The sequence below is a fragment of the Passer domesticus genome, chromosome 4 (assembly GCF_036417665.1).
Source record: "Passer domesticus isolate bPasDom1 chromosome 4, bPasDom1.hap1, whole genome shotgun sequence".
NCBI lineage: Eukaryota > Metazoa > Chordata > Aves > Passeriformes > Passeridae > Passer > Passer domesticus.
In genome coordinates, this window is record NC_087477.1 from 32,712,844 (window position 1) to 32,734,343 (window position 21,500).

A 21,500-nucleotide genomic window follows, 5' to 3' on the forward strand; every position below is an offset into this window, starting at 1 on the left:
TGAATAAATAACTAAATATACTTTTGAGTAAATAGTGCTGAGGTATTGCTTCATTTAAAAGCCTTCAGCCTGCCAAATTAAAATGGAGATTTCCATATGCTGTGCCTGAAAAAAGTATACCTCATAACATTGTATTCATACAAAAAGATAACCAGATGTAGAGTTTCTTTATGCATTACTGTGAAAGCAATGTGTGATAATTCTGCTTACACTTCAAAAAAATAGATAAAGTGCCACTCAGATTAGTCGAGATGTTCTGCAGCGTCATTGGGCCCCACATATATTTAAACATGCATTGCCTGTCAGCTGCCTTCAAAATGAGCAGCGATTTCTTCAGTGCAAGCACAGATCTGTACTACTGCTCTGCTACTGCAGTTCCTGGGCTGGAACCACACAAGGGCCTTCCTTTTTCTTCCCAGCTTGGAAGGTGATGACTCTAATACACAATTCTCCATGTGGATTTACTTCCAGACCTGACTCCCAGACTACTAATTCAGTGATTATGTTGAAGGGGAGATTTTTATTGTAGAAAAAAGCACAGCCAAGGTGCTTCTCAGTGTCTGTGCTCACTGAGCTGACTGCAATGCAGTGGAGGTGCCCAAGCAGCTCAGCACTGGCAGCTCTGCTGCAGAAGCAGGGCATTCACCATAGGCCACTTTACTCTGAAGGATTCACTTATGTGGTTTACTGGACTGGGTTTATTCAGAATGCTGCTCTGTAAACCCACTTCCCTCCAAATAGAGCAGTGATGGGTTTGCTCTGCACTATTCCTGTTTGGATTTCTTACTGGAATGCTGCCCCCAGGATTCTTGAACCCCGCAAACAGAAAACAGGTTTTGTTGATATTCCAGTTTGACAAACCATTTCTGAAAATTTGATTCTCAAAAAAGCAGCTTATTAAGCTGAGGGGAAAGCTGGGAGTGTGCTGAAGAATATTTGAATACTGCCAGGGAACCGATGAGAGCCTGAAATGTGCTCTGTGTGTTTTCTTGCCACCTGTGGAGAGGAAGCTTTATGCAAACAAGTGGAAAACAGTGCTTTTCATTGTTTTTCACTGAATAGGTTTGATCTAAGGTTTTATGATGGTGTCAAAAGCTTATATATTGTGATTTAATACAAGCTGGAGAAGTAACCTTGAAGATTTTTCTCTGATTTCATAAATATGCAGTGGTGGACAAAACAGACCAAGTACAGTTATAAAAGTGGATTTGATGGGTTTTGATTTTCTTCCAGGCCTTACATGACTTAAATAAAAGACATCCTTTTTAACTCTTAATATGCTTAATGAGAAAGGAGACAAGCATTTGCAATTAAAAATCAAAATGACTAAATTTAAACTTTACACAAACATGAACTTCCTTGGTATTATCAATTACTCTGGAATAATTCAGACATCAGTGAAAAATCTTCCAGTGTAAAAATAAAGTGATATTCATGGTATTTACTCTGGCAGTATGAAGAAATTTGTTAGCAAAAGTGAAACCAGTATTGGGTCAAAGAACAGGCTTTTCTGAGTATTTGACTCTAATTGAAATATTGAAGCAATGGGAAAAGAGATCAGCATCTGACTCATTATTATCCCTGCCTGAGTCTTTTCCTCAGAGTTCTGTAAGGTTGTCAGAGGATGGGAATAAAAAAAAAAAAAGGCAGGAAAGATGAAAGCAAAGGAAACAGGGCTATAGAGTAATTTATAAAGTAATTTATTTTATTAAGTCCCATCTCCCTCATAACACAAAAGGAGGAGGAGGAGTTGGGGAGAAGTTTTCTGAGAGGATTGCCTGAGAAAAAAAGGAGATCCAAGGGTAAAGAGAAAGGGGAAAGGACCCAAAAATGAGTCAAAGCTGGATATAGTGAAAAGTGATGTCCCTTGACCAACCCCAACCCTGAAAAGGCAAACAAAAAATAAAAACAAAACAATCAGAAAAAAAAAAAAAGACAGGAAAAAGCCACAGGAAATGGAAAGGAAGATCAAGGGAAAGAAAAACAGAGAGCACTGAAGGTACACAGAGAAATGGATGGCAAGAGGTATTGCAAAGGAAGATAAACACAGGTCAGGAAGCTGCTGGGAGTACTGAATTCACAGTAAAAAAGGGACTAAAGAAGGGAAAAAAGGGTATTTTCTGAAAATAAGAGATGACAGAAGGGGAAAATGGTAGATTAAGACCACCAAATTTCAAATGAAAGGGAAAGAAAAATAGAGAAAGTAATCCAGAGATAAAGAGATGGTGGGGGGAGAAGTCAGGGATCATTAGAATGACAGCACTAGCTTAGAGAGATGGTTTATTTTCTTTGAGATGTGGTAGTTTACTATACATTTGAGAAATTATACCATTAGATTCTAGAAGCTTGGTCTAAGCCTAAGCATCAGCTCTGTGAGTAGAGCATGCAGTAGGAGAATACCTATGAAGTCTGCTGTTTCCTCTGTAAATTCAACATTTGTCAGTGGTCTAAAATACCCAATTATAACTTCTGGCAGCAATCTGGGTCCTTAAGAAAACATTGAGTCAGGAGCTCGTAGGCAAATGAACAGCAGGTTGTTACTTTCCATTAGCTTCTTTATTTCAGTTCAGTAAGAAAAGGAAAATTGGGTAGTCCCCAGAGCAAAATATTTTATTAACTCTGTTCAGTGTTATTCTGCCTTGTGCATTGGCTTTGAGGAAAGAAATTTCTATTGAGGTCACTTGCACTTGTGTCTATGATCAGTTAGAAAAACAAATAGTCCACCTCAGCTCCTGCAATTACAATCCTTAGCACACTGGATATAAAACTAAACTTGAGTATTCAAGTCATCCTAACAGCTTGAAAATAACAGAGCAAGTCTAGGGGCAGGCCATTCCTTCTAGGCCAGAGACAAATTAAAGCAATAAAAAACACTGTACAAAATAATTAACTGAATGCACAGAACTATATAGATTTCACCACACAGAATGTAGGAGAAACAAATGCTTCTATACATTATCCAATTGTTGAGCACAGTATTTTCTATCGATTTTAACAACTTACTATTTGCTGACTATTACCTAAGCTTTGGTGAAGGCAGCAGTTAAACACAGAAAGCTTTCCTGCTAAGCAATCCTATTAGGAAATTGCTGCAAAAACAAAACGGATCCTTACTTCTTTAATCAAGCCCAGGGGTACAAAAAGCCTCAGCTAATCCCTGGACACCAGATTTTTTTGCAGATGTGGTTGATCAGCTCTTGGTTGCTGGCTGAAGAGCTGAATGGAAAGGACTCTTTAACCAGGTAACAGAGCATCTGACTATTTTTGCATAACTGACAGTATCATATTGACAAAATATATTTTTTATGGTGTTTCTTCTCTGAGACATAATTGTTAAGCAATAGGGTTTAGTGTCTGATTTCCCAGTTGTTGTTGGACATATTGAACAACAGCTGACAAGAGGCATGAGGAATATTCTCTGCAAAACAATTGCTGGGTTGTCCTGCTTGAATTTTGCCTAAACTGGTGTCCTAGAAAATTTTGCAAGTTCTGAATCCACATATCAGCAAAAGAAACTCTACCTTTTTCTTCATTATTTTTTGTTGTGTGCCCCATTTCATGTCTTCCCAGCACTCCTGGGAGCTCTAATCTTCCACTGTGTGTCATTCTGTGACAGCTTCATGGGGTCTTTTCCATTTCTGTGAATTTAGTATGCTTTGGAATGGAAAAGGGGATTATTAATGCACATTTCTTCCGTTGAAGTGGGATCTTGCAAGAATTCAGTTCCTAAAGCAGGTTGGACCCAGGTGAAAATTGAGGAGGGAGTTTCTGAAGTGCATGTGGTTACTCCAGGCTGGGAGGCTGCTCTTTCTGTGGCTCAGCAGCTCTCTATGAACTGCTCTGTCCTGGGTATTTCCACTGGAAATATTTTGTCAGGCTATCCATACTAAAACCAAGGTATTGTTTATATTTTTTTCTTTAAATGACAGAGAAATAAATGAAAGAGGAGTCTGTGATCCCAATGTCCTTATAGATTTGGGTTGCAGATGCAGTGTAGTTTTGTCTTTCAGATTTCCATTGCACCTCCTCTAGAGTTGTTTTCTGCTCTTGACCCTTGTGTTGTGGTAATGCAGTCTGAGTTCCAAGGTGGTTGCATTGGATAAACCAGTTTCTGTGTATTTTCCATGTTAATTGAAGCAACAGAGCACTCTAAACTTTGATGTATTGACAAGCACTTAAGTAATTCATCTATATCAGTATTCTGGTTTTATTCATTTTCTCTGATCGACTTCAACTGTGACCACACCAGGCCAATGTATTTTTCTTGATTAATTGACACAATCTGCATTTTACTCTGCCAGAAAAAGAAGTGAAACTCTCAGATATTCAGCAGAGTTCACTGGTTGCATAGGAAGTAGGGGAGGAAAACTGGCTGTAAGCTCTGTTATAAATGCATTATAGACTTTAGTGTTCCAAGTTCCTTATAAATAATGAAATTGTAACTACACATGAAATAGATTTTGCCTACTGTAATACTGATATACAAATTAAAGACCTTCCCTAATGCATTGTTCATATAGTCAAAAATTTCTAATGAAGAAGGGAAGTAAATTTTTGGCTTTGCCAGCAAAACATGAGAACAAAGCCCATTTGAACATTGATGACAGTGAGGATAACAAGCTGGGGCGTGGGATGAACAGGAAGAGATTGCAAATTGGATATCAAAGGAAGTAGAAGTCTGACAACTTTTCCATCTTCATCATATTATTTCAAACCTAGCAGAGTGAAAGCTGTCATTAGAATAAATAAAAGAAACTGAAACAGAAGTTCAGAGCACTATAAATGATAAATTTCATGTGGTATGAAGATGACAAGCACTGTGCTCAGTAAGAGGGTTCCCATCACCCATCTGCCCAAATCCACCAGAATTCTTGTGAGATTCTGTTATTGTCTGATCTGTTCTCTCATTCAACCATCAGAGAGAGAACAAAAGTAAAAGGCAGTAACTGCAGAAGCAGCAAATGTTTTGCAGCAGCAGTTAAATGAGACAAAGCTCAAGAGGGAGCTTCATACCGCCCCCGTCTCAATGTTTCCGCAGTAGTTACATTTGCTCCTCGCTGCAATGACAAGCTCAAATTGTCATCAATAAATGTTGATTTGTTTTCTGCTAATAAGAGTAAGCAGCTCCCACTCAAAATCAATTTCAACTTTGTTGGCAAGACACTGCGCATTTGTCTTCACCATGACTGAGCTGCATAAAGGAACAATTGAATTGAAAATTAAATGAACAATAATTGAAAATAAAAAGTGCCTTTTTAAACGAAAATTAGTGCTATGCTGAATTTCCAGAAATGTTATGTTGGGGGGGGGGGGGTTTGCCTTAAAAAGGTAAGGTTGGGCTAAAAACTTAATTATATAAATATGTGCACATTAATGTACATAATTAAAAAGGGACTTTAACTTCAAAAGCATAAAAAGGCTCTTCAGCAACTTCCTAGGGTTTTAGTTCTGGCAAAAGCAACAGAGTTTCTGCAGTAATTATACATCCAGCACATTTGGATATGCTAATTGGATCTAAGTTCTAATTAGTTTCTTTGTGTGACTAAGAATGACAATCACTGAATTAATTTAATGCAGCTTTGTTCTGAACTTAGTATTGTTTTCACTATTTTTCATACAAAAATGTAGCCCATTAAATGCTTTCCTTTATAGGATGTCAGTGGTTTGTCACGTACAAAGTGCAGTGCACGTACATTTGCTGCATTTCACTGTACTATTTATTACAGGCCATACCCTTCAGCATTTATTCAACTCAAAGTGTTGCAGGGCTTTGCCAGGGGAGTGGAGAGGACCTGGAATGTGTCAGTAGTCCATCCACGACTAGAGAGCAGCTGGATAAACTGTGGAGGACCAGAAGAAGCAGAGAGGGATGCTATGATCTCTTGCTGGTCTTTGTGGGATGGGAACACGAAGTGGGGAAACCAAATGGGGATAATTTTGTGCTTTTATTTAGAGGCAGCCATAGGAACGATGAGCAATTTCAAGAGATGAATAGGACACCTCCTGGTTTTGTTTCTCCTTGTATCCTGTTGCTGCTTTCAGTTTCTCTGGGGTTTGGATCTAGTAGATCCTTGATTCAGTCATCACATGTGGTTACAAGTATGGTTAGCATTACCTTCACTCATTCCCTGACTGGAGGATAACCTTGACTTCAGATGGGCAAGAATTAGCTGTGAGCACTCCTGAAAGCAGCAGAGAGAAGTGACAACATTGTTTTAAGGCCATGTTCCTGTGGGAAACATAGAATTGTGGGATCATTTAAGTTGGAAAAGACCTGTGAGACCATTATTACAAACCTAATTCTATATCATTGCAGTAAATTGGGGTTTTTTTACTATTTGAGATATTCATTTCTTAAAGAGGCATCTTCAAAGAATTTATATAAATACATTGAAATGAAAAATTTAGGAGTTACTCCAATCTAATGGATGTAATGAAGAAAACAAATATTTCAGATTACACACTTCTAAAATTGTTAAATATGTTTAAATTTAAAGCTTGTAGTTTGTCTTCTGTTTCACTTTGAAAGATCTATGAAACACATACACAAAGCCTTTTCACATGAAGGACTGAAAATAATGATTTCTGTAAATTCCTGTTCAAGTACAGTCAGCAAAGCCCCCTTCTTTACAAACCCTTTCAGATGGTTTGAGACAACCTGCCATTTCTGTGACTCTGTGTGAAATTACAGTAATATTTTCCATATTTTACAGTTTGTTTCTCTCAGATTATGGTGTTGAATTCTCCAAGAGAATAGTCTTAGTAGAGGCCACTGGAGCCAACAATACCCTACTGATGTTAATTTTGGTTTGTCAGAGGGAGCAAGACCTTTTCTTCCTTTAAATAGGAGTCAGAAGATGAACATCCCTGGAAAAGTTTCATTCACAGTCCATGGAGAAGGTGATTCAGGGCAAGAACTGGTAGCTGCAGGTGCCTGTCTGTCTCTCTGGCTGTGTAATGACTTCACATAGGCAATTGAGACTCTGCCATGATTGAGACTCTTTTCTAAAGTCCTCTGAAGTCAGTCATTTGTGCTTCTGTTGGGTTTTGGATTTAGCACTGGTAATTGTGCAGGACAGCTGAGTGTGGTAATGAATTTCAAAAATGAAACTGGTTATCTTGGTGTGTGGTGCTAAGGGATGTGTGCTTGATTGATTTGTTTCTCTGTGCTTAAAAAAAAGCATCTACCATCATACAAAAGCTCAGGCCAGTTACATTTTCAGAGAAGCTGAATTACAAGTCAGTATCTACTGGTCCCAGAGTGAAAGGCAGATAATCCCAAAGACATTCTTGAGCAAAAGCTTCATTCACAGAAGCTCAAGAAATACAATAGCACCAATGCAAAGAATGGCACAGATGGACTTCTTTTTCTGCATAGTATATTGTAGTACCCTCTCAATACTGTGATGTGCCTATCCAATGGTCTTTTCTTCAATCATCTTTAAATGTGATTTTTAAACTGGCTTAAAATCACTGCTGTTTCATTACCAATTAGTAGTATAAGCTTTAATTAAAGCTGGTGTAATTCCTTTTGTCAGAGTTGCACTAGGAATGATGGGCTGGATCAAAGAGCGTGCTAAAATGATGGTAGCTATTATTTCTCCAATTAGTGTATTAATGAAAGTAAGGTGGAAATATTGCTACAGGTACAGTACTTTTTATATGTCTTTCACTAATATTGATATCCTCTCTGACCTCTTTTAAAGCAACTCATATAACCCCAGATCCTCGGTGCTGTCATCCATTGCACACTGGTATTTAAAATCAAAACCTGATATCCTTAATAGCTTCATTTTCAATTTCAAGATGAATCTGTGCACAAGCCATCCCCTGAGTTTCCATCCCATTGAGTCCAGAAGGTATTCTGTCTATTACATATGTTCCTCCTTAAAGACACCTAGCAGGAATGACTAGCAAAGTTTTACAGGCAATGAGAAAATTATTTTTGTTTTCTCTTTTAGCTTGGCTGCTGGAATCCTGTAACTGGTCTGAATGGGTCACTAACAGACAGAAAGCTGGAGAACAACATGAGAGGAGTGGTTCTGCGTGTGGTGACTGTGCTGGTAAGCAGATCCTCATCCTTCTGCCCTGGCAGGAATTATTTTTTCCTTTTGCCACATCTTTTTACTAAGTGCATGGTTTTATCAAGTAGTTGGTATTAGAGGCTCTGATTTAAGCTGGTCAAAAAAAACTAGAAAGATGATAATTTTCCACAGAATAAAATTGTTTATCAGTACAGAATTTTTCAGACTGAATCAAAAACATTGGAACCTGTTTCTTGCACAGGAACATTCTAAATTAGGTAACACAAGCATGTGAGCTGATAAAGAGCAACTTAAGTGCCCTGTTAGCCAAAGCTACCTAGCTGAAGCTCTAAATGATTCAATTCCAATCACCTTGGCAAATTGTGTGCAGTCTAGCACAAATTGTCGCACTCAGAAAAATATTCAAGGTTAGCTTAGGTCAAGTAATGTTAGTTTGGTACAACATCCACTGTCCCATCCTGGCTTTTTGTCAGCCAGGTTCTTCCCCTGTTTGCACATCTTACTTTAAGAAAAGTTACTGATTTGAAGCTGAACAGACAATGTCTGTTATGAGGCCAGTGTATTCCCTGCCATAAACTTAGCTTGAGGAGAAGTTTTTTAAGAGTGGGGAAAAAATAAAGAAATATAGAAAATAATATGAGACATATAGCCCTCTTTGGATCCAAATACAAAGTTGATCCAGGGCTGCAGAACTGTCAAGGTTAGATTGTGCTATTTCTCTCTTGCTGCTCTCTACTTGTGTTTGAGATCACTGTCTAAAGGCCCAGCACTTTTTTATAAACAGCAAGATGAGGAGTTTTCAGGGTTTGCATTGTTGACTGCATGATGAAGAGTCAGGGGTGGAAAGTGAAGTCACCAGAGCAGGTCAGTGCCACAGACAGAGCAGTTTCATACCCCTGCAATTATTTTATGAGTATTTACACACCTTTACCTCTCAGGGTGAACATTCTGTTCCAGTTCTTAGTACATTAGCAAACTTCCTGTGGTAGTATCTACAAGACAAAACAAACCAAACAACAACAAAACAACCAACCCCAAAACAACAACCAAAAAAACGCCCACAAACCTGAAAAAGAACCCAAAGCCAAACTAAACAACAAAAGCTGGCCAAGGAAGAATGAATGCACTGGAAAAAACAAAACCAACAAACAAACAACCACCAACAAAACAAAAAACCCACCAACAAAACAAAATAAAGGAGTAACAGAGAGGAGGAAGTTTATACTTTATTTGCATGTTCATCAAAATAGCATCATGGTGGCAGTGGCTGGTCTCTGTTTTGCCTGATACTCCTGATAAGTATAATTATCTGTTGACAAAAATGATCTGTGGATTTTGCCTAGAAAATAAATTTGAATTAGAACATTAGCGTTGTTTTTAGTAGTAGTTCTTTCCTCTCTCCCCACTGTTCTTGCTTTATCCCCAGTTATCTTTGTTACTTTGACAGCGAGCTTCTTCTTTCACATTATAATAGCATGGATATTTATCAACTTGCAAAGATACACAAAAATAATTGCCTATGCTAGTAGGATTCTACAATAATTATAAAAGCAAAGACAAAATTTAAAGTTCAACACAGCACAGGGCATTTCAGTCTCCTCACTAGTTTTATATCTTCTGGGTAGGACAAAACTGGAGATTTGTATTTAACCTCTGTGATGAAAATGTGTGATTCTTACCTTGGATGTGAGAGCAGGAGGGATTTCACCAATTAACTTTATTTTAGTGGTGGTCTTTATTATATTTTCTCTTCCATCTCTCTCCCCATTCTTCAATTAAGTCAGTACATTTCTGTTAAAAGTAAAGAATCTATACAGACTGTGAATGATTAGTTCTTGTTGTTAAATCTGCCATTTTCTAACAGAATGATCTTGATCCAGGGAAACAAGTGTTAAAATTAAATAGTAATACCTTTGAATATTAATAGGTTTCTTTTTCATTGAGAGTTGAGAAATTTACATTAATTTGTAAATTGGCTTTAACAGTTCAAATCTCTCATGCCTTTTTAGATAGCCTTTAGATAGCCCTTCTCCTCTTCCAATTTCATTTTGCTATGCCTTCAGGTTGAAAAGGACTTTTTTTAAAACTGTAGTAGAATTTGAGAGGATAGCAAATTGCAACACCTGGGGTTTTATTGCATTATACTAATGAAATTAAACCTTCTGGAGTCTGAAAATCATAAATGATTGTGACTTATTTCCTCGGTCTTTCAATAAGCAAATGCGGAACAATTCCCGTCATCCACATCCATCAACTAATTCCTTTCCCTAGGTAAATGTAATAATTATGAGCTATGTATCTGCAGACCTTAACCAAAATCTCTTTGCGAGTATGGCAGAATACAGTGTAGTCCCAAACTGGAAATCATCTGGTTTCACTTGGCAGAGAATCCTGGCTCTTCTGCAGTAAATATGAATGCTGTCATTTGCATAAATAGCAATAACAAATATTTCTTTGTGGTTTATTCTGTGGAGAACTATGGTCATGTTTGTTTACCCATAATTCAATGTTTTAATCTGGGTTGGGGTAGTACCACACTTTCTACACTTTTGGAAAAGGCTTATCTTGTTTAACTTAAATATCAGATATCTCTGTCTTGGACTGCTTCCACATGTGAAGCTGAAGTCTGAACTTTGTGTTTGACAAGTTGCTCTTAAGTTCAAGTCACTTCCTGGTGAATTTCTGAAATGTATTCCGAGTTTCTGAAATGTAGCTCAATCAAAGGTCACCATAGCTGTTCCAAACAAATTCAGAGTGTCTTGAATGAACAATTGCCCAAGAACAAATTTAGCTATATATCCTTTTTGGCTGTCTCAGTTTATTCTCTTTTTCGGTTGTTCGGTTTTATTGAAAAAGACCTAAAATACAGCAAATATTCTCATAGCATCATTGTATTAGCCTCAGAAATTACTGAATTATTCATATGAATATTAAGACTTTGGAAATTGAATGAGATTTGGTCCATTTGACAATGAATAGGCCAGCAGGTATTTGTGAAATTGTATTTTCTTAAAAAGCCCCTGTTATTCAAAAAAGGAAAAACTTTGAATTTCCCCATTTTAAAGCATTAAAACCTTGACTGCAAAGTACAGAGCCTTTCCTGAGAGTGCATAACATATAATATCCTAATGGTGCAAAAGGTATTTTTAGGCTCTACATGAAAATTCAAAACAACTCCCAGACAGGAATGTATTTTCATATCTGGAGGGTCCTGAGAAGGCAGGCGGGATAAAGGAAAGACAGATAACAGCAAGCCATGCTGAATTATGCTTTGCCATACATCCCTGTACACAGTATCTCAAGAGTAATTACCCAGGTTACCTGCACAGAGCTGCAGGTTGGTCACCCTTGGCTGCAGGTGGGCACTGTGGGACGTGATGTAGTGAAAGGACTGCCAAAAGGGTAGATAAGCATAGAAAGAAAAAATAATTAAGAAACATCATTTGTACCGTGGAAAATGTTATCATATGTGGACTAGTTTAATTCTCAGTGGTTGGTATTTAATGCATGAACATTTGTTGCCCAGATTAGAAAAGAAAGAAATTTGAAAGCAGACAATGTCTTCAGGGACATTGAGCTGGCAGGAGGTCTGCATCTTCAGTCCCTTTTTCTATTGAATTTACCACTCAGAGATGAAAAGTAAGATATGAAGCTAAGGCCTGATTTTAAAAGCTGAAACTGTCTTTGGGATTTGAATTCCAATACTGGCTTAAAGGAAGTTAAAAAAAAAAAAGTTCTTTCCGAAGCTGGAGTAACTTTCAGGGTGACTGGGGAAAGGACAGGGATAAGGAAGATGAAATAAGACAGTGTTTAAGCATATGCAGAGGAACAAACAGTTAGAAGTGATAAAGCATTAAAAATGTCAGGGCAAAAACATCAGTGAATGTCTGTACAATAAAGATCAACCTCAGGAAAGATTATGTGCAGGATGCCTCATTAAATGTTGAATAAATATTTTATAATAGTGTGCAATATTCTCATAGTGCTTCTTCTACTTTCTCCCAATGTTTTTGTTGATCACTTTTTTCATGCAGTCCTGATTCCATTTCCCCATTTTCATATCTGAATGCTGTGGACTTCTGTAAAGTCACTTGATTTCATCAGGCAGCTCTATCTCTGCCCTAGTAAACACAATCTTTAAGAAAAATAATTTTAATTGAGGTATGTATTATACTCTGTGTGTGTGTATATATATATATATATATGTATATATATCTATGTATTGGTATATTGGAGTGCAGTAGTACCCAAAATAGTAACAATTCAAATCATTATTACAAAACCAGAAATTAATACTCCTTGACAGAGGCATAACCTGTCTTTGTATTCCTCTTGTAACCACCACACCTGTACAAAGGGCCAAGTTTAAATTGCTACTGACTGGGCACAGGCCTTTTTTAATAGCTGTTTTATGTCCCTTTGAGCTACCTAGCTTGTATTAAAACAGGTTATAAACCTTACAGTTACTCACTACTGGGATCATTCATTTGACAAGCTTTAATCTCACAGCCTGCTGGGAAACCCAGCACCTTTTTTTTTTTCAGTTATTATTTTCAACCCATTTTTCTAAAGTAGCAGGTACTATATACTAGATAAGGTGGTTATCAAGCAATTCAAATGTTTTGGGACCTGGCTGGGGCCACAGCTTGGCAGCAAGGTAGGTGCAGTGCCAAGCCTGGTAGGACCAGCCTAACTCATCTCTGTGTCAAGGGCTACCTCTCGGGGCTCCCTGGCTTTATCTGCTCGCTGACCTTTACCCATCTGCTCTGTGGGCACATTTGCATTCCAGAGCAATTCACACAGTTCACAGAAATTTGACTTGGAAGCAGAAAGAGGCTCTCACTCTGGCTGCAATTATCTTTCTGTACTACACAAGGTGGAAAAGGAGGTGAGCTGTGTGACACAGCTCCTCGTGAACAGGAGCCCTTGCAAGGCTGCAGGAAGGAGTCCAGTGTAGCTGGCAGCAGGTTCAGGTACCCATACCACACTTTTGCTAATTCAGGTAGCTGAACTATCTGCATTAAAGCCACCATTGTACTCTTTAGACGCACTCTAAAGCACTCCAATCAATTCCAATCTCAATCCATATTCCTGTCACATGGGTCAGAAAGAGCTGTTACCTGCATTAAGTTATTGTGGATTAAAATCAATGCACAAAGCTTGGCAGCATTCTAATAGACCATTGCCACAGATTGCTTTGAAAGGAATTTTAGTCCCATTGCTGAGAAATGGGAGGAAGAGGGGCTGACATTCTTTGTTCATTTCTTGTAAATAGGACTAAACTAAAATTCATAATAAATCCAGATGTTACCATTCCACTTGAGGGAAAAATACTCTTTAAAGTACTGTAACTAAAAAACAAATTTCCTGTCTAATTGAGGATGACAATAAACAGATCAAAAAAGTGACAGACTACATGCATGGATAAAAATAGGCCAAATGTAAAATCCACTTGATATTGTACTCCGTTTCTGGGATGTGAATGAGTGTTTTACTATAGAAAAGGTGACTTTTCTATTAGTACAACTGACTTTGTAATCAATCTTTTTGAAAAGCACAGGATCAGAGAATGGTGGCTTTCAGTGCCAATACAGTTACACAGCCCATTGGCACAATATTTAGTTATCCAAGATCTTGTAGATTTCAATCCTTCATCTATGTATCAGTTTTTTTAAGAGGTGGGGGACTGTGTTATGTTTTGCATCAATTTTATTACTGTTGATAGTGGGAGAATTTCTGTAATGAAAGAATGAAATGTTTCAATTAAATTTTGGTCATTGACTCTAACATGAATTAATGTACATTGTTGTTCGATTAAAATAACAAGCTGCTGTGCTGTTCCTAGCCAAATAAAATCCCCAAAACAGCAATCAATAAAGCAGTTGAGGAAATTAAGTATTTGGGACTGCATATTTCACCAAAGTCTTTTGGGGAAGGAAATGCAAAATATCTAACGTATAAAAGGGGGCCATTCATTATTTTTTCAGTCAAGGAAAAAACCGATTTTGCCTAGCAACAACACGATAGCATCTTGTGCTTGATAATATTTTGGTTAGAGGTTATCAGACTTTATGTTTCTTATTGGTTATAATGACTGTGCTTGGTCATCCAGCAGCCATGGGAAGGAAGTTGAGAAATCTAGTAATAAGTGTGAATATCAGTTTGGGGAGCAGTTTCTTAATATTGGCAGGGAATGGGAGTTTTTAGAGTGTCACAGTGAATATTTCCTTCATGAGATTGCCAAGGCTCAGCCTGGGCTTTGGAAATCATTTAATGTGGCTGTCCACTGTTTCTAGAGTCAGTGTCAAGCACAGATTGACAGTCCTGCCCAAAACTGAGCTTCATTTCTCACTTTCTTTTTTTAAAATTTTCTTTCTTTTTCCCTCACTGCTTTCAGTGAAGAAAGAGGGAAAATTTAATGAATCTAGAGTCCTATTGAATGGAGTGCTGCTATGAAAGTATTATATTCCAGTGTGTTCAGAATCTTTTGATGAGTAGACACAGAGGTCATTTTCATATGCTTTATGAATTCTAACCACCCATATAATTGCCTAATTTCAAAACTCTCTTCATAGGATAATTTAGATTGGAAAAGGCCTTTAAGATCATCAAGTCCAACCATTAACCCAGCTCTGCCAAGCCCACCACTAAACCATGTCCCAAAGTGCCACATCGACATCTCTAACATCTCCTGATGTCTCCAGGGATGGTGACTTCACCACTGCCCTGGGCAACCTGCTCCAAAGCTTGACAATCCTTTCAGTGAAGAGTTTTTTTCCTAATATCCAAAGTCATTTGCCCCTGGCAAAACTTGAGGCCAATTTCACTCGTCCTATAGTTTGTTTCTTGGGAGAAGAGGCCAATTACCACCTTGCCATAACCTCCCTTCACATAGTTTAGACAGCAATTATGTCCCCCCGAGCCTCATTTTCTCCAGGCTAAACCCCTCCAGCTCCCATAGAGCTCAAATTTGTGTTGTAAATCCCAGCAGTGATTAGCTTCTCTAACCTCAAAAGCCAATTTTTTACCCAATATTTTCAGTATAGTGCCCTGTCTAGGAAGTTTCTCTCCATGCTAATGGGTAAAGAGGATTTAGCTGACCAGGAAAATAATCCAAATCTTTCTGTTTTGCTTTTGCTTTTTCATTTGTAAAGTATATCCCAGCTTTTTAGCATTTTTATATTTAGAATAAGCAAAAGACCTTCACAAATAAGTGCAGCAGAGCAGTGTATCATAGCTCCATGTAATTTCTATCCTGAAATAAGTCTCAAAGCCACAGAATCCACACTTTTAATTGGAGAGAAAATCTGTCTTATTGTCCAGAGATATCCTAATGAATTGGTGGGAACAGGTAAAATAATGACCAGCTGAGCAAAGAACACCACTTCCTTGCAAACAGTCCACTGATCACAACTTTTTCTTCCTCTCATGTATTTAATTAGAGTGCAGTGTTTAAGATCTTAATGAAACTTTTCTGTTCTTTCAATAACATTTTCTGTAATTTGTAAAAAAAGAGAGCTTCTTTACCAAAATACTGGATCTTTAAAACTCGATTTTTATTGAGGAAATAAAAGGTTACTATCAAAGCTTGGAATTTAAAGTCACTATTCTACTGGCTAAAAATCATCCCAAACAGAGACTCTGGGTTTAGGGAACTGAACTTCTGAAAAGCAGTCATTCTCTTGTTCTCCCTCCCTGCCTCCTCTCAGGCTGGAATTTATTGCTTGACTTTATCATCCACATCTGTAGCACAGCTACAAACAGATGTTTCTCTTTGATTGTCTAATTAATTAACACAGCCAAGTTAAACTCAGCCTAATTGTTCTTTTCTGCTATTTAGTTTGAGTATTGCTCCTTCTGTTTCCAAGTGTGAAGGTCTTCTGTGCCCAACAGCTTTTCTCTCCTTTCCTATTTTTAACTTTATTAGTGGGTTATAGTAAGGAATGTAAAAAGATTACTTCAAACCAGATATTTTATCCAAATTTTTGGTATGTCTGATAATTTTATCAGAGTAAATAAGAACTGTATTTTGTACTTTTAAGTCTTAGACTCTTAAAGCATTTATCAAATTGTCCTGGTGCTGGCCAGGACACGGTTAATTTTTGCAGCAGCCAGGAGGGGACATGGCTAGGACCCACAGGTCATGGCATGCCATCTCACACCAGTTTCCAGGGATGCTGGGAATGTTAAATTACATCAGTCTTAACATGGCTTAACAATAGGCTTATTGTTAACCTCTATCAGACTTACTTTGTGGCTTCTTCTTTAAAACGTGTGGTAAGAGGGACAAACATTTTCTTGAACTTCTTCCCAAAAGTACTATTACATCATCTTCCCAATGCTTTCCCTCTTTTATACCATGTTGCCATTTTCTTGGGTTCACCTTTATTATTCCTAAGCTGTGCCAGTCTAGCATTTTGCAGTTTCTCTTGCTTGAGGGACATAATCACCTCTGAAGCCAGACTTTTTCTTCCTACAGCTGTAAAAGGCAATATGCACAGCTTCACCCAGTATAACCTTCACCTGTTTGCTGCTGAGCTTCACTTTGCTGCAGGTGGTTTTGGCTGTGTGGTGCTTAGCTGTCCACCATGGTTAACCCACAGTCCTGTGTAAAATCCACCAAGTCTTAAACCCATCCTCCACTGGGTCAGGGCAGCATAGCTTTGATCCCAAGAAGAAACCAGGCAGTGATAACTGTGGAGCTATTTTGAGAAGGAGCCCTTTTCCAGACTTAGTAGTGCTGCACTCAGTTGGCATCCAAGGAAGGGGGCATGTTGAAGGTAAAGTGGAATGAAAATAACCCCTCTCTTAAAGGATCTCCACTGAGGTTGGAGGAAAAGCCATCTCCTGTATATACTAGATATCCATGTGGTTCAGTGAGGCAGATCATCAACCTTGCAAAAACAAGAATTTAAGGGTGTGCAACCTATTCATTTTCTTTTATTTTTCTCCTCTGTCATGAATGTTGTGACTTGTTTGCTTCTCCAGACCTCCCTGGCTTTACAGGCTGTGAAATCTGCTCATGCCCCATAGAGGCTCATAAGCCCCCTAGAGAGGTGTCTCCAAGAGGAAGAAAAGGAGAAGCAGGAGCAGTGGCCTTCCTTGGATCACTTCACTGTATTCTGGAACAATTTAGGTTTGAAGGGACCCTTGGGTGGCAGCTGTGTGGAGCAGGGTAAATGTAAGAGCAGGTTGTTGGAACACTGTCCAGGGGAGTTTTGAGCATCTCCAAGGCTGACAATTGTATGGATTCTCTGATAAAGACCTCCTTATATAGTCTGAATTAACACTTGCGTTGGAGAGAAAGTGTATCAGGATTTTCCTGATTTTTTTGGGTTCGAATGGAACCTTCATAATCTGGGCGAAGTTGCCTACCTTCAAAATCATCAGTTAGCTCACCAGATTTTCACACCTACTTTCTACAAGCTCATCATTGTCCTAGTTGTTTTGTTATGTTTATTTTCTTTCTGCAAGTTCAACTTTCTCAAGGATGGAGATAATAATTTTAACATCCATGTTGTAGGGATGTGTGCACCTTTCCATAGCTTCCATAACACCCTCCCATTGCAAAGAAAAAGAAAATAACAATGGGCATATTTCAAGCTGCAGGATTTATGAGGGGAAATATCATGACAAATATTTTCATCCTCTTTCAATGCATTCTCAGAAATTTAAACAATTGCACAAAAAACCATCATGGCAGTAGATTGGTTTTGTTTTGTTTGGAATGTGATTAAAGGATTTCAACAAAAATTGCAAAATGTTAGTTGCTTTGCAGAAAGCTGATTGACTATTTATATTTCATTAGATATATATAGGACATTGGACATTGGGGTTTTTTGTAAATCTCTCAACAGCAAACAATATTACGTTGCTTAATAAAGGACTATTAAGTTCTAATAAGGATATTAACTGTGACAAACTGCATTTTAAGCAGCATATTAAATCACTACAATGAGCAGTTGGATAGAAAATCAGTTTATGAGCAGCTATTTGCTAAATAATTTAGTGATAAAAATTAATCCTTTCTAATATGAAAACTATCAACATCTAAAACATCTTTTGTACACATAAATATTTATAATTTTGTGTGTAGCATGTTCAGATTGATGAACTACCATTTTTATTTGTTGCAGAAACATTCATTCCCTGTAATTTTGAGTCTATATTATGGAATCAATTGTTCAGGTGATCAGCAAAGCTGAATTCACATCGTGCTCTCATTTAAGAGAGGCTTTCATCAACTTTGTCTCCATTCCTTCAATGTTCTTGGAGCCTGGCCACTGGAAAACTACTTTAAGAATTCATTTTACTTTCCTCCATTTTTAGTCAATTTCACTGATCTTGGATACTATGAAAGAAAGAAATTTTATCAGAGAACTAGAAATAATAACTTGAGACAATCCATCCGTAACTTTTTTTTTTTTTTAAGGGTGGGGTTGTTTGGTTCATTTTCCATTTGATTTGGGTTTGGGGTTGGGTTTTTTCCTGGATTTCCTGGAGTCAGAAAAGAACATCCTGACAGTGCTGTCTGGTTGCATCCTTTCTTCTTTGGCAGCATCCTCAGCATGTGACTGTCCTTAAGAATATTTGCTCAAGCATTTACAAAAGATGCTTTCTTATTTCAAGAACATTCTGCCTGCAATTCAATGACACCTGTTCTTATAGAAGGACATTCCAGCAAGCTAAAAGTATTAGTGAGGTATACGATTAGTGAAAAAATGGTAGAAATACTCTGGCTTCCAAGTAATTTACAGATATATGTAGTAGAATATTAAAGAAATGTATTAAACGCCAACAAAAATGCCACTATAGATATAATTAAATTTTGGGCCAGAAGAACTGCAAAAAATCAATTCTGTTTCCTTTTATATGCTTGTCAGTTTTGCAGACCAGAGCAAAGTGGTCAGGGGGTGGTTTCATGGGCTTCTCCTGGCCAAGCCATGACAAGTCAGAACTAACTTTTTTGCACCTCAGAGTAGACTTTTCTGTTAACCTTATACAAAATTATAGCAATATGTAATGAATTAAGAGAAAGATATGCAGCATATTCTAAAAAATACCTATGCATTAGAGCACCTTAATACTTTTGGGGATGATATAATATTTTGCTGTACTTAGATCAAACAGATGTTTTCAAAGAAAATATATATTTGCCATAGATGGATTTCATTTAGGCTTTATTCTTTGTAAAAATAAAGAACAAGCCTAACAGAAATGCATCTATGGCAAATAAATATTTTTTGTCTTTAGAAATATGATCTGGTTTTTTGCATCCTATTTGAAAAATAAGTGTAGGGGAATGTCTAGAAATTAATTGTGCAACAGGAAGATAACAGAGTAGGGGCAATTTAATAACAAAATAGAGAAAGCTACTACAAGTCTTTGGAAAAGTGAGAAAAGCATGTTGTTGGAAACCTGACTTTTCAGTATCAGCTTTTGGAATCTATTTCTCTCCTTTATGGCAGTTTTGGTTTAGATTAGTATTCACCAATAATTCTCATAGGCAGTCTTTACTCCTATAATTGATTGTCCCTAAACTATTCAAATGGAGTTTCTTTGGATAGAACTATTTAAGTTTAGCTGGCCTATATCCAGGTTACAATAGAAGGACAAGAGCAGCACCTGTTTCAGTTTTGCCTTGTTTTTCTTTCCTTACAAGATGAATTAGGTGCCGTGTTTGCCCAGCTAGTGGAAAATGGCAGTGCTGTAGAATCCTCCATATTTATGGACAGACATGGAGTGTATGTCTGTCCTGCTGACCATAAGTGTGGTCAGCAGACATTATTAAAAAGCATTCAGTTGAAACGTTACAGCAGAAGATCTACTTCTGCAATATATAATAGAAAATAAAATTTCTTTGTTGAAGGAAATCCAAAATAAAATAGCATTTTTTAGACTTTAGAGGACACTGCTAGCAAGGTATTTTAGGAAAGTTTTGTATAAATAATATTTTAATAGTTCCTGCTTTAGTTTAAAAAACCCCAGCACCCAAACATGACATATAATTGCTTTATTAACAGATTCCTCCTTTGTTTTGTTTTGTTTGTTTAGGAAGAGCCCTTTGTCATGGTGTCTGAAAATGTTCTGGGAAAACCAAAGAAGTATCAGGGCTTCTCAATAGATGTGTTGGAAGCCTTGGCCACTTACCTCGGCTTTAAATACGAAATTTATGTAGCACCAGATCACAAGTATGGGAGTCCTCAGGATGATGGGTCATGGAACGGCCTGATAGGAGAACTGGTGTTTAAGGTAAGGTCATTAATTATTTACTAAGTAATAATGTGTGACAAAGTTAAGAAATATGTGTTATATTCTGTTTGTGGCAGCCAGTAACCTTTTTTACAGGTAATTGATAACACTTTGTTTATTGTACTTTGCCAGCACTGGAATAGTGTGCACTGGACAGCACTGGAAAAGCTGGAAATTATACTTGTTACTAACTGTTTACAAAGCAGGATGATCTTTTTTTTTTTCCAACGAAAGTAAAATCTCAGTCTAGTCAAATAATGGGATGCACAGTACCCTAATTAGTTTGGCAAGTCCTGACACAAATGAGTTGAAGAGGCTGTTCAAAAGAGGAGAAATTGGTGTTGCAGTAATTAGTGATACATTACATAAATAATGTATAGCACTTAGAAAAATGTTGATGTGATGAACACATGAAGTATATAATCAACAGAAAATGTTTTATTGATATATAATAATAACACATTATGTAGATGTATTAATCAAGAGTAACATATTATCTATTCTGTAATTAATAAACCATTTAGTCTACTTAATTTGACATTAATTGTTCAGTAGTATAAATAAATTGAACCTAATGCATATGCAATGTTTTCCTTTTTCCTTTTTGCCCACTCCTTGCATCTTATCTGTTTGGAGTTTCTCCCATTGAGAGAGAAAAGACTAGTCAGACTTTATTCTGCTGCTGCCTCATATGTACTGTGAATATATGTATTTTATTTGCTCTTAATTAACATGTGGGGTTAGCTTTTATGGCTGTAGAGTCCTACATTTGTTGTGCTTCCTTGAGGAACTGCAGTAGATATTCATGTAATTAGACATTGGCCAATTAGACATTGGCAAATTAGACATTGGCCATAGAAGTGTTTTTCCAAACGTGAAGGTGGAATTTAATTCGTAAGCATAGCTAACAGCAAGGAGCAGCATGGTAAGGTACAGGACTTAAGTCTTTCAATAAAAGAAGAGAAAATAATATTTTTTGGAAAAAAAAAAAAAAAGAAAGAAACTATTATCCTCCATGGGTTAAAAATTACTGATAGGTTTAACCTATTATGCCTTCCTAAGCAGCAGGAAGCCTGTTGGAATGGAAAAACCCAGCTACTCATTCTGCACCCATCTCACCTTTCATGCACCTACCTACACTGTAATAATAAACTTCCTTTGCCATTTCCCTCTGTCCTTATGAAGCTGAAGCTGTGAATTCAC

General features: G+C 37.3%; 1 protein-coding gene across 12 annotated transcripts in view; it reads left to right on the plus strand.

Annotated features, from left to right (window-relative positions):
• GRID2 (glutamate ionotropic receptor delta type subunit 2) overlaps positions 1-21,500 on the plus strand; it is an 809,145-nt gene that overhangs the window by 659,761 nt on the left and 127,884 nt on the right. For all 12 annotated transcript variants that reach the window (XM_064416952.1, XM_064416954.1, XM_064416953.1 and 9 more), the window contains 2 exons: positions 7,962-8,063; positions 20,100-20,297. In XM_064416952.1, coding sequence (XP_064273022.1) covers positions 7,962-8,063; positions 20,100-20,297 — 300 coding nt within the window. The remainder of the gene's footprint in view (positions 1-7,961; positions 8,064-20,099; positions 20,298-21,500) is intronic.